General features: G+C 38.4%; 1 protein-coding gene across 1 annotated transcript in view; it reads right to left on the reverse strand.

Moving 5' to 3' along the window:
- Nucleotides 1–18,248, reverse strand: part of LOC146001954 (uncharacterized) — a 66,167-nt gene that overhangs the window by 30,887 nt on the left and 17,032 nt on the right. The window contains exons 3-5 of the mRNA XM_083139672.1: nt 9,347–9,442; nt 7,760–7,942; nt 5,893–6,070 (exon numbers count right to left, since the gene is read on the reverse strand). Coding sequence (XP_082995798.1) covers nt 5,893–6,070; nt 7,760–7,942; nt 9,347–9,442 — 457 coding nt within the window. The remainder of the gene's footprint in view (nt 1–5,892; nt 6,071–7,759; nt 7,943–9,346; nt 9,443–18,248) is intronic.

Below are 18,248 nucleotides of genomic sequence, written 5' to 3' on the forward strand. Positions count from 1 at the left end.
GGAAACTGCCAGCTGGCGATGCGATTCAGTGCTAGCAGTGTTACCACGTTCCAAGTACAGCTTTACTCTGCTGAATAAAAATCTGTATAAAATCGGTTTCGCAATGTGAATTTTCAATGATAATGCATTTTAAAAACAGGTGCAAAGAGCTTCAAAACAAGACGAATATTTTATTTGTAGGACTATCCAGTACCAAGAAACAGTTGTTTGTCAAAATTAAAAATAATGTTTTTTTTTAGAAATTCTAGAAATCTGAAAATTAATAATTGTATTTATAAACTTTCTTTCCTGCACCCTACTAAAATTTCATAACGATCGGACAACTGGTTTTTGATTTACAGAATTTCTAAGATAGAGATCGTTTGCAAAACTTAAAAAAACGGCCCTTGTTTTGTTCTTACGACGATAGAAAATAGAAGGCATACTCGAAGAAAAATTAGGTGAGCATAGATTAACGCAGAATTGAATAAGCTAAATTTTGATGTAACTCGTTTTTACGTAGGTGTACTGATTATTTTTTAATTGGAGTCCAAACTCGAGTATCTATAATTTTTAATCCATGTGTCGCCCCAGTCGAATTTGTTCAAGTTACCATTTGTAAATAGAAAGTGCAACATCTGCGTGTTCATGCGTTATCTATGACTCGCACAAGATTGAGAATGTTCGAGAACTAATTTAAATTAACCTAGAAGACCGTGAGGGAGATAGTCTGTGGTGAAATATTAGCTAGTTGCGTAATATATAGTTACAGACAAATTCAAGCTTAAATTGTGGATTTAATCATCGTTTTTATTGTAAAAGTGTTCTGTGTTATTACAAGACAGTACATTTATTGAAACGTAAGTTAATATTAAATAATCTTGTGATTTAGAAGATAAATCAGTGTTAAATCTAGATAGCATGGAAGGCTCTGGGCCATCCAGATAAAGTTTCCTGCTTGTACGAAATTCAACAAATTTCATTCAAGTGAGGGAAAATGTCTAGCAAGGAAATTATTAATCAAAGCAGAGAAGACGTCCAAATGGAGACGAATGAAGTAGTGAAAGTAAAAAAGGACACGTCTTCAAATAAAGAGGGAGAAAATATGTATGTTGAATTGGTTGCTAAGCAACCAAAAAGTCAGAACACAAAACGAAACCGAGCAAAAGTTAGTGGAAAGGAGGAATCTATAAATGCTCCAAAAATTTTCAAAGCAAACGTATTAGAGCGTACAATGCAATCAAAGGACAATGTGAATAAAAATGACTTATTCTATCCTGGGCACGATGGCCCATATATTGTGCTTGTTGAAGGAGCGGAACACAACGTTGGTAGCTTTAGTGCTATTATGTTAGGTAGTCACTTAAGAGAAGCTAGAATTAAGGTGAATTATGTTAAGGCATCGGGTCCTAATCGTGCATAGGTTTACTTTTTAACATCCAATGATGCAAATGACTTTTACTTGAACAAAGAGTTTACAAGTTATGGGAAAACTACCTTCGAACATAACTGTGGATGATAATATTCAGAGAATTAAAAATATTCTAGTCGATTGTGCAAATATTACTTCACAGTTATTGAAACTTATTGAAGAGCTTGAATCATATGAAGATGCTCAACATTAAATATAATAATCAGTAAGTTACCACATGCAAAATATGTTTTTGTTTGTGCAATGGAATTTATGCTCGTTTCCTTCAAGAAAACCTGAACTCATAAAACTGATAGAAGAGCATCATCCTCTCATTATGTGTGTGTGTGAAGTATGGGGGGATGGGGGAGTTTCAATTGAAATAAAAATTTATCACGCAGTAATTAATCAAAAAATCCGGAAAAGGAGTGGGTATATTTGTACATGAAAACCTGGCATTCCAACCCATATCATTTAATCCCAATTTAGTGATTCTTCGAGAATATCGGGTGGAAGTAGTGGGAATACAAGTGCAAATTTTGAATAAAATATTTACTGTTATCTCGACCCATATACCATCTCCCTATACATCGCAAAAAATTGCAGTGAAACATTTAAGGTCTATGATTAGTTCATTCAAGACTCCATTAATCATAACTTGAGATTTCAATTGCCACCACCCATTGTGGGGTCGACAGGCAGCAGATAAGTTTGGTCGAACTCTTGTTGAATGGATGGAGGCGGAACAGTTAACTATAATAAATGATGGTTCACCTACTCATATGCCTAGAAATGGAAGTAATCCGTCATCTATAGACTTAACATTAATTTCAGAAAAGTATTGTGCAGACTTTACATGGGAGGCCGATGTGGACTTGAGAACAAGCGATCATTATCCATGTTATTTTTATCTGGCTTATTGCCATGCAACAAATGAAAGAATATTAACTATTCGTAAATGGAAAGTATTCAAAGCTAATTGGTCTAATTATACTAAACTTTTAAATATTTATTTCTCAGAGGATGATTGATTAAAACCTGATAATATTACATACGAGGAGTTTGTAAAAATCATTTCGGCTGCGATGGACTTGAGCTGTCCCAGGGTGACAAAAGAAAAGTAGTCAGCAACATTTCCCAAAGATATACTGGTGGACAGAAGAGTGTGCTGAAGCAAAACTACATAGAGTCGAATTAGCAAGAATATACTCACGTCAACCAAATCCGGAGAACTGGATAGCATTCAGACGCTCTGTGGCCAAATCAAAGAGATTATGCATAAAAGCAAAAAGAAAATCATGGAAATTATTTTGTGAAAATTTACACCCAAGCATGAAATTAGGATATGTGTGGAATAAGTTTAGGTCGCTCAAAAATCCTCGTACAGCAAATGTGGTCCCTTTGAAATCAAATTGGAAGACTGAATTTATTCAGAAACTCATACCTACAGTGTCAGACGGAGTAATTGAAACACCAAATGAATTATGTAGTTACACATCAAAACTACGTTCGGCGAAAGGTTTTGCAACTCCAATTTCAAAAGAGGAAATCTATGAAATCATCGGCAACAGTAAAGAATCTGCTCCAGGGATGGATGGAATTACTTATTCTATGATTAATCATAGCAATATTACAGGTAATTCTCATGTAGATGAGTGTGCAAAGAAAGCAGTGCGCCTTCCAAATATTACGAACTTATCCTTATGCTATACGGATCTTCTCCCTAGAGTAAAGAAGAAAATTCTGAATGAATGGTTTGATTGGTGTCGAAATGAACTTACAACAGTTGGAGAATCATACAGACCATTTGCTGAATTCAAAACACGAAAACCATTGTTTCATCATGAAAGTGCTACAAGAAATGTAATTGTATTAATTAATAGACTGAGAACGGGCCATTTGTGTACTAGGCAACATTTATCCAAAATTGGAATAACGAACAATAAGAAATGTGAATGTGGATGGGAAAGTGCAGATGCACAACATATAATACTGGAATGCTCAAAATATAATAGAGAGAGAGATATCTTGTATTATACTTTAAATAATCTAAAGGTTCAGTTTCCAACAAATTTGTTAAGTTTAGTTGTTAATCCAGATGTGAGAATTGGTTATAGTTTGTTATCATTTTTAAGGAAGTGTAACATACAATTGTAAAAGGCAAAATGTTCTTAAAAAAAATCTAATATCTGTAAAATAGGGGGGATGGACTGATAATTTTATTGTAAAATAATTGTGTGTGTATTTTTATGGACAAAAAACGGCATAAAAGCTGTTAGGTTCCAAATAAAGGAATGAATGAATGAATAGAAGACCGTGAAGGTGAGTGTCATCCGATAGTAAGTTAAGTCATCTTAAGTATACATGAAGTTATGTAATGATTTTTTCAGACTTAAAACGCCATTTCCAAGTTCCAATGTCGAGTGTACTCTCCTTTATACCGTTACATGAATAATACACAGCTTCATTCAACAATGTAAAATTATAAGGATTGAAATAAGAAATTCCAAATATGAATTATATTGTCGCTCGAGTGCGTGGCCGTGAAGCAGTCCGAATCATGTATTTTGCCTGTTTAATCGAATATACGTACAGTCACTGGCAATAGAAATAGGGCACATGCATCCTGAAATACTCGCTTCCATGTAAGGCGTTAGGTGTGTTGCATAACTCTACGGCGGTGGTAGAAGTTGCCATTCAATAGGACGCTCGCAGGTTCGAGTCTTCTGTGGGAAGCGTAACAACTTTTCTCCTGAGATTCCTGTCTGTGTATGAGACCAGTGGCCCATATTGGGGAGCCACGAGTGAGTAGCGTAGCCCGATCACAGAAACCTAGAACTTAGAAACCGTCGTGCTGACAACACGTCACCCAATAACTGGTTGGATGGTCTCCCACCTCGGCAGGTAGAAGTCAAGAGGTAGGCCCTGGCCCTCAAGCGCTGTTGCGCCACGGGTTATTATTATTATTTATATGAATTCAGTATTTCATGATTTAGGTGCCTCATTTTTATGACCGGTCAGTACGTATCCCCTAAACTCAAGCACACAGATTTATTTTGATGGAAATATTTTTAAGTGAGTAAAGTTATCATATACTTTTGTCACAGAAGATGTTTGAAATATTTCCTCATACTGCTAAGCATTTTTATGTATTTTGGGAAAGTCTCCTTCAGAATTACATCCTCACATTTCCGATCGAGCTTGTTTTCATATAAGAATGGCACTTTTTTTTTTCTTCGAAAGTGTGTTTATGTTGCGACATTATAATTAACAATATATTAACAATTATCAACACTCAGCACTTATCATTTACATCCTCATCAAACTATACAGAAGCGAATTTATATCCTTCTTCAGCACGACAAATAGGCTAGTATGAAAACGATTCGTTCACGGCAGACAAACATGTGCCATGGTTCCACGTTCAGACAGCAAGGATCGTACCTTTTATCAATAACACGTTACCAGTGGCGGCTCATGCTACTTATTATTAGGAGGGCTGCATTCAGAAAAATAAATAATACCTTACCTTAACTATTTGAAGATGAACTTCATGCGGCGGTCTTTCATTGTTGTGCGATTTACCATTCAGAAGACCAGATTATATAACTTACTGCCAGAAAACAAATAACTCTTTGAATCGATTCGAAAACTTAAAACTAGCACGCACTTACTGACAAGCAAAATGAACGCGTTATACGAGCCTCGGTAATCGTATGTTTATGCCCCGTGTTCGCCGTCATAGTGTGAGAGCTTTCACTTTTTCATTTACCCTAATTTTCTCTAATTTTCGGCTCCGTTTATCTCTTTATTCTGTATGTTTTCTCCCTCATCCTCTTTGATTTTCACTGTTTTCTGTCCCCCCCACTCTCTCTCTCTCTCTCAGGCACACACATAATACTCATTCTCTCTCTTCTTTGATTTATATCTCATTCCTTCTCTCCCTCCCTCTCTCTCTCTCTCTCTCTCTCTCTCTCTCTCTCTCTCTCACGCACACACATAATACGCATTCTCTCTCTTCTTTGATTTATATCTCATTCCTTCCTTCTCTCTCTCTCTCTCTCTCTCTATCTCTCTCTCTCTCTCCCTCCCTTTATGACGCACACACATAATACTCATTCTCTCTCTTCTTTGATTTCTATCTCATTCCTTCTCTCACTCTCTCTCTCTCTCTCTCAATCTCTCTCTCCCTTTATGACGCACACACATAATACTCCTCATTCTCTCTCTTCTTTGATTTCTATGTCATTCCTTCTCTCACTCTCTCTCACTCTCTCTCTCTCACTCTATCTCTCTCTCTCTCTCCTTCTCACACACACACTCTATCTCTCTCTCTCACACACACACTCTATCTCACTCTCTCTTTCTCTCTCGATTTATACCGTTCTCTCTATCTTTCTTTTTAATTTCACTCCATTTTATCTCTCTCTCTCTCTCTCTCTCTCGCTCTCCCTCTCCTTTATGACTCTTACAACGCTAAGATCATCTAATATACTACTTGCGGATATGTATTGACAGCGTCCGTTATAGATTGCTGATACAGTCCTTGGTAGTTGGTCGCGAAGTCGTACAGCTTTGTGGCGTGGTCCAGCAAGTACCAGGAATAGGTGAAGTTCCAGCGCTTCAGAGCAATGGAAGCTGACGACAAAGCAGCGGCCACCTCGGCCGCCAGATCTGCACCTGAAAAGCAAATTTGTTCGTTTTATTCTCCAATACATGTTATTATGGTTGACGTTGGTTTGATTAAAGTACAACAACATGGCAGAAAATTGCCCAGAAAAGAAAATCAAATTGTCCTGAACTCTTGGGAATGGTTCAAGTTAACATAGTTTATTTCCGTATCCCAAGGTGACAAACGCTGGTACAGAAACGAAGCTAGCAAGAATCGGAGACAAGAATCCATGTTTGCAAACGTATTGTAAGGTGCTGTCCGAACATGCAAACGCGCCGTTCCTCTGTCTTTGAGGTTGTCCGAATCGAAAAGCTCTTTAGTAGCACATTTGACACTTTTCCCGCCAGATGGCAGTCAACCACCACGTTCTGGAGCTCAGACGCACAATCCTCAAGCATAATGTTTTACACCCACTTACTACTTAATTCGAAAAATGGGTATATAATTTATTCCTTTAAATTTTGTTCTAAATACAGTGTTATCGATAAAATAGTACTTAGTTTTAGATTGTCTATTCAGTAAGCGTTGCCTCTACAAAGTGAAAGTTGCAATATGGCTGCCAAGCGAGGACTACGGCAAGTTGAAGTGTGCAGTTCCACCTCTTCCTTCCAACTCAACCTATTAAGTGGATTCAAACTATTAATGCAGTAACTTTAGACGATTTTTATTCATAAGAAGCTGAAATCTGGTACATCGAATCTTCATAACATTAATAACAAAAGATCAAAAGTCTCCGGCGATCATTCGTACACTAAGTCCGCCATATTGAAAAATGGCGGACATGTTATTAATGCAATAAAACAGTTATGTGCCAAATTTCAGCTTGCTATGAATTAGTTCCACTATTTCTCCTATTTTTACTGTACTATATAATGTACATTACACGCTTCGGACAGTGCTGTAAGTGAGAGCTGCTACAGTTTCAGACTACACTCAGTCTCAGGAATCTGTGGAGCAAGGCTGCGCATAACGGTAGAGAAGGGGAGAAAGCGAGTGGACGGAGTTACACAAGGCGCGCTGCTGGAAGGAGTGTTAGCTGCAGCGGGGTTATTCACCTATCACAAGGGAAAGTAAATGCATCACCTGAAACAAAAAATGCATAAAGTATTCCTCAGACCAAATGTTTAAGTACGTCATCGAGAAAGATGCAGACAAATGCATCAACAGATGCATTAAAGTGCTTCTAGACTGAAAGAAATACTTGCATCATATGATGGACATTAGAATGCACAAAATTCATCAAACCTGATTCTTTGCAGACGCCACAAAACACAGTTTAGTCCATCAATCGATGCGTTTTTGGTAGATCAAAGGATATGATACATTTAGATTTCTGTATGTGCCCCCCTTACACATTCATCTCGACTCTTATCTGCGCAGATACTTTCTCGCAATCTCGTTCGCATACTCTATAGATTCTCAGTACAGTGTAGACAAGCGGTTCTCAAACATTTTTTCTCACTGTACCCTTTAGTCTGTCTCATGTCTGATGGAAACTAAAGCATACCGACAAGTACGACAACAAGTACCGTGTGAGGCGAAATCTAGCAGATGGGTAGCCATTCCAGCGCCAACTAGGACATTCCTACTGGAAATCCAGTTCCGTGTGATTCGTCCCTTACTCTTCCATCATGCCATGATTTCCCATGCTGCCCTGCAAAGAGGATGTATTGCGGTTTTGAAAAAGACTGGCTCACCTGGATTGGTGGAGTTGATCATGTAGGCTGGCCGTTCTACGTCCATATCCTCAGGTCTTCCCCAGTAGCCTTTGTCCACCGAGAACTTCCCCACTTGGCCGTAGAGGACGTCTGGCGCCACGTGCGCCTTCATCAGATAGTCTGTGGCCCATTTGATGGCTTCTCGCATCTGGACGAGCTGGCCTGGGGAAGAAACAAGTCATGCTGATTGGGTGAAACTGAAGAAAAGGCACCAATATAAATATTTATAACAGGCTGGGACACGAACAGAAAACTTCGTTGGCGAATAAACAACTCTGCATATTCTGTTCCTGAGGTATTGTCACCTACAATAAAACAGGACACCTAGATCCTCACATATTTACTTTCCTTCATGGCTTTATGTGTGTTGCATAACTCTACTGCTATGAGCGAACTATAATAAAAAGTCTTCAAATGGCCTGGGTAATAGCAAGTTCCGTCATCGCCGTAACAGGCATAACACCACCCAGGGAAGGGGACATTTCAGTATACAGCTGCCACAATTTGATTCCGGGGACTATAGCTCGAATAATCATGGTATTGAGAAAAGATATCTTCATGTGTGGCATGGTATGGATGTGGGTGCGTGTGCGGGTGTGGATGTGGGTGTGGGTGTGGGTGTGGGTGTGGGTGTGGGTGTGGGTGTGGGTGTGTTTATATTGATTATGTATACAAGAGGTTTAAGGTTCATAATGACTGTAAAGAGCCCACCCCGATCAATGAAAGGAAAGATGAGATATAACTGAGTGAAATCCTCTCTCCACACTTGTCATACCTGTCTCATATTCTCGCTGAGCACTGTCCTGGACGTATCTAACACGCCGTGTCCATGGCTATTGTCAGAGTTCGTACATCGACTCTGACTCACGCTCCTTCCGTTATCCCACACTGAGTGTATCGATGAAATTTGCAAGCTAACTGAGAGAGCTGTCCTTCCGGATTTCATGTTTTATTCTGCTCCCGGACTAGATGTTATTACTCCTCATGTCCCCTATCGGTGAGGTGTACATTCATCACCTTCCGTATAACCTCAGCACAGAGGTATTTGGAAATGAGGTGCATACCTGGGATATGGACGGAGACGTCAGGTCAATGAACAGTGTAAAGATATCATTAAACGAGCCTCTTCTCTAACTTCACTCATTATACTTCATCAATATATATATATATATATATATATATATATATATATATATATATATATATATATATATATATGTGTGTGTGTGTGTGTGTGAGTGTGTGTGTGTGTGTGTGTAAGTATGTTATTCATTGTGTTCCTGTTTCCATCGAATTGGCATTACTCTAAAAACGGTAGAAAAGCGACGATAAATCATAAATTCCAAAAAGGAAATAATAATAATAATGCCGACCCCCCGGTTCCAGGTTCGAATTCAGGCCTGGCCATGGGATTTCGTAGTGAGTGTCCCTAATTAAACATCTTTTGATAGATTATTTGACTTCCTTAATTTTTCTGGAGCTACAGTACTTCTTCAACGTTAATTGTCACCGCACACCACATCTATAATTGTTTCAGACAGTTTTGAATATCCAAAAACACCTTACCTGATTTGTCATAAACATCGCGATAATCAATCAATCCCCAGCTGAGAACGGTTGTTGCACTGGCTAGTAGAAATGAGGACTTCAGGTATCCACTTCCTGTAACAATGAAATCAAAATATCCATTATTGTGTTGGTTCACAAAAGTTTCACAAATATATACATCTAATTCTTCAATGTTTAAGCACTATATTACAAAATTATTTTGGGGAGTAATTTGACCTTACACGAAATTTCAGAAATATCCTTTTAGATTTTTGTGCGTGTTAGTGACAAGGTTATAAACCAGAGTAGCATCAAGACACATGGTAAGCAAGTAACAAATCTTGGATGATTAATGGAACCTATTGTTGAAGTACGTGGTCACTTACTATGACTCCCTCTAGGGACTTCTGGAATTATAGCAATTCTTCAATTAACATGAGAATAAATAGCAGTCTACTTCCTTCTCGAGATCTAAGATCGTGATTACCAATTGACATCTAAAATTAAGCGTTTATCCTCCGCGGGTTGCCTATTAATATTAAATTATGATGTCTTCCATTGCACTTCAAGAAAAGTTGTTGGCCTGAATTTTTCGTATCAAGAATTAAGTAATCATCCCTCTAGCCGTTTAAAGCTGGCAGATTGTTGAGTTGAAGGTTGAAGTGGAAGGACGTGTTTTCTAGCCGCTCCGTTCTAAGCTCGTGGTAAACAATGGGGGTTTCGACCGAGACCTGGCGTTGCCGGATTGGAATGTTCGTGGTGAAATCAGGCCTGAAATGTCAGGTGCCTGCGGAATGTAGCTCTGAATTGAAGCAATGTTATTGTGCATATGGTTTAGTGATTTTAGTGCTACTAGTGATAGGTAGTGTGGAACAAAATCCTGGGTCCAGTGAGGGAATGGGAGAGATCAAAGCAATGCTGCAAGAACTCAAGGCTTCTAACGACTCCCTAGTTTCCGAAGTTCGGCAATTTGGCACCTCACTCAAAACCCTCGTCACTAGAGTGGACGTTCTGCAGAGAGATGTTGGCTCCCTTACGAAACGTGTGGAGGAACTGTCTCAACAAAATAACTGGCTGGAACAAAGACTGGACGACCAAGAAGACAGAAGCCGACGCGATAACTTGGTGTTATACGGTGTTGAAGAAGGGGACTCGGGAGAAGACTGGAGTCAGACGGAGACAAAAGTGCGAACAATAATTAAGGACAAATTAAACATCGATCTGCAAGAGGATTCCATCCAGAGAGCGCATCGGATTAACACCAACAGTAACCGAGGTCCTCGTCCCATCGTCTGTCGCTTTTTGCGATACAAAGAAAAAGAAAAAGTTATTGGATGCCGCAACAAGCTGAAGGGAACGAAGATATTCCTGGAGCAAGATTTCTGTTATTCCACTCGCAAAGAACGTCAAGGATTACTCGAGCATATGCACCGAACCCGGAACGCTGGTCACCGTGCGTACATTAGTCATCGCCATCTTGTGGTCGACAACATAAGATATTCCCTGCGCGATCTGCAAGCTGACCCTGGCAACCCTTCCGATGCCCAAAGTGTTGGTCCCCGCCTGGAGCAAAGTGAAAGCGGAGGTCAAGAACCCTCACCCCTCGTTCGTCCAGGAAATCTAAGAATGCAGGATGGAAGGGGGAGCAAGTGGGCAAGAGGTAGCGGTCTCCCAGCTCTTTGAGGATGTCAAGGTAGCCACGCTCAACGCAACTTGTCAGGTAAGAAGTTTACTTCACCTGTTCTTGTCCCTGCTTCTGTGGAGACGTCAATCAATCCCACTAGAACTGACCCATCCAAAACTCTGTGCGACAATGAAAAAAACAAAATTAGCATGAACATAATTTATCAGAATCTGAGAGGAGTTCGATCAAAAACCAAACAGTTCTTTTTAAGTGTATTGAGTAACAATTACGATGTGGTGTTGTGCACGGAAACGTGGCTAAATTCTTCAGTTTCTGATTCCGAACTACTCGACGATAGATATAGCGTCTTCAGGTCAGATCGCAACACGTTAGAAACTAGCAAAACTCTAGGTGGCGGTGTCCTCATCGCCATAAAGAAAAAAATTAATCCTGTAATGGTCAATGCTCTTTTACACGAACAAAGCATTGGCAGTTTAATTATAAAATTTAAAACAGAATCTGGTCGCGATTGTTACATGTGTGTTGTGTATATTCAACCTGCATCTCCCGTGGCCGTATACGAGAACTTCTTTAGTCATATAACTGCTCATTACCCTCTGGGTAGCCCGTTGGTCATTGCCGGTGATTTCAACATCCCTGAAATTAAAAATTCCAACACGGAGTTGCTCACGTTAGGCGCACAATGTCGCGAACTGAAGTATTTCCTCGATTTCAACGACCTCAAAAGCAAAAATTCCATACAGAACGCCAATAGTAGAACTCTCGACCTAGTTTTAACAAATATTGAAAATACTAAAATATTTCGCCAAGAGCCTCTGGTAAGCGAAGTTAAACACCATCCGGCTCTAGGAATAACTTTAACACAAACCATACCTAAACAAAGAGCTTTAAATCCAAACATCCAACGATATAATTTCAAGAAAGCCGATTTCATTAATATGTATCGGAAACTCGAATTAGCTGACTGGGACCAACTAAAAGAATGCGAAGACGTAGATATTGCCGTTGTTAAATTTTATGAAATAATCGAAAGCATTCTTAATGAATGTGTACCATGCTCTCGCTCCTCTGTAAAAAAATCTTACCCATGTTGGTTCACGCGGGAAATTATTAAAAATCTGAAAGCAAAATCACGTCACCACAAAAAATGGAAACAAAGAATGGGAAATGTAACGCATCACGAAATTAAGTATAAAACCTTAAGAACGAAATTAAAATGGGAGATCAGTAAAGCTTACCAAAACTATATTGAAACTTCAGAAATCAATCTTGCTCACGACACTAACCAGTTTTGGTCTTTCATTAAAAATCAAAGAAAAAATCCACCCGTGCAGCCAACTATGTATAATGATAAAACCATTGACGATAATGGAAGTATCCAAGATCTCTTTGCAAAGTATTTTGAATCCGTATATTCCAAAGAACCATCTTTCTACAAGGATCCGCATCCTAATGTAAATATCAACTCACTTCCTAGTATCTTAAATATCTCTGAAATATCACTAAATGAAATTGAGGAAGCCATTAAAAAACTCAAACCTAAAAAATCCGCCGGCCCTGATTCAATCCCCCCTTATGTAATTAAAGGATGTTCGGAAATTCTTAAGTACCCTCTTCACACCCTTTTCAACTTGGCTATCAGAACTTCGAGATTTCCAGCAATGTGGAAAACAACTGAAATCTGTCCGATTCCCAAATCTGCTGATAAGGCTGACGTATGTAACTACAAGTCTATTGCAAAATTGTCAGTACCAGCAAAACTCTTCGAGCAGATAATATACAAGCATATATATTTTCATATTAAACCCATTCTTTCCCCCAAACAGCACGGATTTGTGCAAAAGCGCTCAACCGTAACCAATCTTGTCGAACTGACAAGCTACATTGCACCCAGTATAGCTAATAAAGGGCAAGTTGACGTTTTATATACAGACTTTTCAAAGGCATTCGACACAGTTCACCACGATATATTAATACAGAAATTAGCCAACAATAGCCTTTCACCTCCACTTATTTCTTTTCTTTCTTCCTACCTGCAGAACCGCCGACAATATGTCGTGTATCAAGGCTGCAGATCAACCGAATACGTGGCCAGTTCAGGAGTCCCACAGGGGTCGAACCTAGGTCCCTTGCTATATTTAATTTTTGCCTGAACTACTCACAAAATCTGAGACATTAATCTTTGCTGATGATGTTAAAATATATAAAAATATCGAAAACGCTGATGACTGTACAATATTACATGAAGAGCTGAATAACTTGCTTCAGTGGTGTGAAATTAATAAAGTCAGCCTAAACCTAAAGAAATGTAAACTTGTATCATTCACACACAACAGACACCCTATTCAACATTCATACACTATTTCTAATGTGTTAGTACAAAGTGAGAATATCGTTACCGACCTAGGGGTTACTTTTGACCAAAAGTTAACATTCCAATCGCATATTGCCCGCATTTTAAGCGAAGCTCACAGAAATTTGGGATTTGTAATGAGAATGGGTAATCAATTTAGAAAAAAGGAAACATTTCTCTTGCTGTATTAAACGCTCGTCAGATCTAAACTCGAATATGCTTCTCTTGTTTGGAATCCGCAACTCAAGAAAGAGATCGAAAAATTAGAAAAGCTTCAAAATAAATTTCTCAGATATCTACTATTTAAACTTGATGGTACATATCCAAAACTCACTCCTAGCAACATATTACGCGAAATCTTTAATATTCCGTCAGTCGACGAAAGGAGGCAAACAAGTCAAATAACTTTTCTCTCCAAGCTTATCAATGGTAAAATAGATTATTTTAATCTGTTGTCGAATTTAAATTTTTATGTGCCAAACTGTATGTTAAGGCAGTAGTTGTATTTACGGTAGGGACAGTGCGAGAAAGGAAGAGCTCTTCTCAAGCAGCTTTGGCCATACTTAAAACAAGCTCAACATGAGCATATGAGCTTTTTGCTCTAGTGTGGAGCTCTTCCTAATCCAAGATTTTTGTAAAAATGCCCTCGGGAATTTTTCAGAAAGGAAGAGCTCCCTCAGATTGATTTGCCTATACTTATAAAAGGCACTTCTGTGAGATTGTTGTCCATAAATTTGTTAAAAATATGCCCCTCTTGATATTTTTTTTTGGTCACACTTAAAACTAGGCCACCCACACCCATACACACCTACACCCACCCACACATATTTACTTCCGGTCTACTTCCGGTCCACTTCCGGTCCACTTCCGGTCTACTTCCGGTCCACTTCCGGTCCACTTCCGGTCCACTTCCGGTTCACTTCCGGTTTGACTACTTCCGGTCTACTTCCGGTCCACTTGTGGCCAAGTTGTGGCCTATTTCTGCTTTTTTTATCCAGCATAAAGTTTTGATCTGAATCCCAAGAAATTGTATATAAATACCAAAGCCAAAAATATTAAGTGTATACACACATATACACACACACACACACACACACACAGTGTTGAACCCAACTGATATTTTTATCCAGCATAAAGTTCTGATCTGAATCCCAAGAAATTGTATATAAATACCAAAGCCAAAAATATTAAGTGTATACATACATATATACACACACACACACACACACACAGTGTTGAACCCAACTGATATTTTTATCCAGCATAAAGTTCTGATCTGAATCCCAAGAAATTGTATATAAATACCAAAGCCAAAAATATTAAGTGTATACATACATATACACACACACACACACACACACACACAGTGTTGAACCCAACTGATATTTTTATCCAGCATAAAGTTTTGATCTGAATCCCAAGAAATTGTATATAAATACCAAAGCCAAAAATATTAAGTGTATACATACATACACACACACACACACACACACACACAGTGTTGAACCCAACTGATATTTTTATCCAGCATAAAGTTTTGATCTGAATCCCAAGAAATTGTATATAAATACCAAAGCCAAAAATATTAAGTGTATACATACATACACACACACACACACACACACACACACACAGTGTTGAACCCAACTGATATTTTTATCCAGCATAAAGTTTTGATCTGAATCCCAAGAAATTGTATATAAATACCAAAGCCAAAAATATTAAGTGTATATACACATACACACATACACACACATACAAATCACACAGCTGAACCCAACTGATATTTTTTATTCAGTATAAAGTTTTGAATTGAAACCCAGGAAATTGTATATAATAAACAACAGCAAAAATGCCAAATCAAAAATATTGTAATCAATGCAATAAAAATATATCCAGCTCTAATTGGGCCAGACACCAAAAGATTTGTAACCCAGACAAATACAGAACTCCCACAAAAATTTGCCCCAAATGCCATAGAAAATATAACATGGAATATTTCACATATACACATAAAGATACTTGCTCTGCACAGTCATCAACATTGCCCCCTCAACCATCTACATCTGGTCTGAAAAGAAGGCACGAAGCACCTCTTAATGCCAGAGCAGCAAAGCAGCCACGCTATGAACCCATCCGTAGCAGTTTTAACGGCCAATTAAGGGATCACCGGTTTGTATCAGAGCCAAGATGTGGCATTGAGAATTTCTTGAACAGTATAAATTCTGATCTGCAGGCAATTCTAAATGCACAAAATGGCTCTTATAAGCTGTCCCTCAAATTGTTTGTACAATATAAGAAACCAAATGGCACAAAATTTAGACAGCCCCACATAACAGAAACTGTACCGGTTTATTCAAATACAAATTCAGACACAATAATAAGCAGCTTGATAAATCAACTGAATATCAAACACTCTGAATTTGCAGCAAAAGAGTCAGGATGGGCCCTATGCGGCTCTCCGCACAAGTTATATGTTAATATTTCTGAATTCAGCCCATTACAAGGATCTACATATGTGCCATTACCTGCTAATATCAAAAACAAAAGAGCCGTGGTCAATATAAAAAATAATGACGCGAAATGCTTTTTGTGGTGTATTTTAGCTGCTTTGTATCCAGTTTCAAGGAATCCTGAGAGAATAAGTTATTACAAACAGCATGAACACAATTTTGACGATGCAATGGAGGGTTTAGAATATCCAATGTCAGTTCAGAATATTGATAAATTTGAAAAAAAGGCCAGGCATATCAATGGCAAACAATTATCTATTAATGTATTTATTTGTTCCACTGGCAATTGCCCGATAGCACCTCTCAGAATTAGTATACTTGATGATGAATCTGCTATTCCGATTGATCTGCTCTTAATTGAAGGGGATGGCACATATCATTATACTCTGATACATAATCTTGAAGCTTTAGTGAGAACACAACTAGACAAATCCAATACAATATTCAAGTTGTGCAGAAGATGTTTAACTGTATTTGATGGTCAAAAAATGGTGAAGGGGGTTCGGGAAGAGAATGCAGAAATTGCTAAAAACAAGTTAATTGAGCGTCTGAAATACTGTGGGAACCATAAACCTGTTCATATGGTGATGCCCAATCCAAGTGAAAATTGCAAATTCAAAAAGTTTGATGCCTTGTTGGAACACCCAGCATATATTGTCTGTGATTTTGAATCGAACGTCAAACCTCTTGCATCCTGCAATCCAGATCCTGAAGAATCTTCAAGTACACCATACCAGCTACATGAACCTTCCAGCTTTTGTTATGTGGTTGTACAGGATGGTGTAGCTAGTAAAGAATATTCATACATGGGACCAGATGCCATCAAAATATTTGCACATAGAATAGAAAATGAGTGCCGTGACATAGCATATAACATCTTATTAAAATCAAAGCCTATGTTGCCTTTAACAGAGGAACAGATTGAAGATTTCAACAATGCAGAAAAATGTCCGGTATGTGATTCTGAATTTTCAGATACAAATATCAAGGTACATCACCATTCTCATACAGATGGTCGATATAAACAGGCTCTGTGTAATAGCTGTAATATTAAGATCAAGAGACCAAGATTTGTCCCCATATTTTGCCATGGAGCATCCAATTATGATTTCCATCATTTGATCAGATACGAGGGGTTTGACAAGCAGAATTTAAATATTTTAGCTGAAAATGATGAAAAATATATATCTATTAGCAAGATAATTAAAGTTGATGGTGTTCCTATTCACATAAGATTTCTTGATTCTTACAGAATTTTATCTGCTAGCCTGGCTACACTGGCCACTCAATTATCTGATGAACAATTCAAAATCACACGTGCATTGTTTCCAAATCAGGACCTGAAATTAATTAGGCGGAAGGGTGTATATCCATATGACTATGTTACAGATTTTTCTAAATTTGATGAGTGTTCCCTGCCACCACAAGAAGAGTTTTACAGCAGAATCAGAGGATCTGGAATCACTGATGAAGATTATCACCATGCCCAGTTGATGTGGAACAATTTAAAATGCAAGACATTTGGTGATTATCACATGGCTTATTTAAAACTTGATGTGACCCTCTTAGCTGATATATTGCAGGCATTCAGAAAATCTTCCATGCAAAATTATAGACTGGACCCAATGTATTTTTACAGTGCCCCAGGTCTAGCATGGGCCGCAACGTTTTTGAACACTAAAATGCATTTGGATCTGATCCACGATCAAGATATGTATCTGTTTATGGAGCAATGTATAAGAGGGGGGATGGTGCAATGTTCCCAGAGATATGCCAGAGCAAATAACAAGCATATTATGCTGCCTGATTATGATCCAGCACGGCCATCAAATTATATAGTGTATGTAGATGTAAACAGCCTCTATGGTCATGCTATGATGAAAAAATTGCCATATGCAGGGCTTGAATGGGTTGAAAATTATAATATTGAAGATCTTCAGGACTTTGATGACAGTGACTATGGCCTCTTCATAGAGGTTGATCTGACAATTCCTGAAGATTTGCACAACAAATTTTCTGATCTGCCCCAATTTCCGAGGTTCAGTGTTCACCTGGCTCTAAACAGAAGAAGCTCATGATGACTCTGGAGCCGAAACAGGGTTATGTCACATATTACAAAAACCTCCAATTCCTGATGAAACATGGTGTTCAAGTGACCAAAGTTGGCAAAGTCTTAAGGTTCAGGCACTCAGAATGGTTGAAACCATACATTGATACAAATACGGAGCTTCGAACATCTGCAAAGAGCCAATTTGATAAGGGCTTGTTTAAATTGATGGTGAATTCAGTGTATGGCAAAACTATTGAAAATGTCAGGAAACATACCGATGTTAAAATAATTACTGACCCCAGCCTGAGCAAAAAATTGGTTGCAAAGCCCAACTTCAATTACAGAAGAATTTATGATGA

This window comes from Lepisma saccharinum, chromosome 18 (assembly GCF_977018435.1).
Source record: "Lepisma saccharinum chromosome 18, izLepSacc3.1, whole genome shotgun sequence".
Lineage (NCBI taxonomy): Eukaryota > Metazoa > Arthropoda > Insecta > Zygentoma > Lepismatidae > Lepisma > Lepisma saccharinum.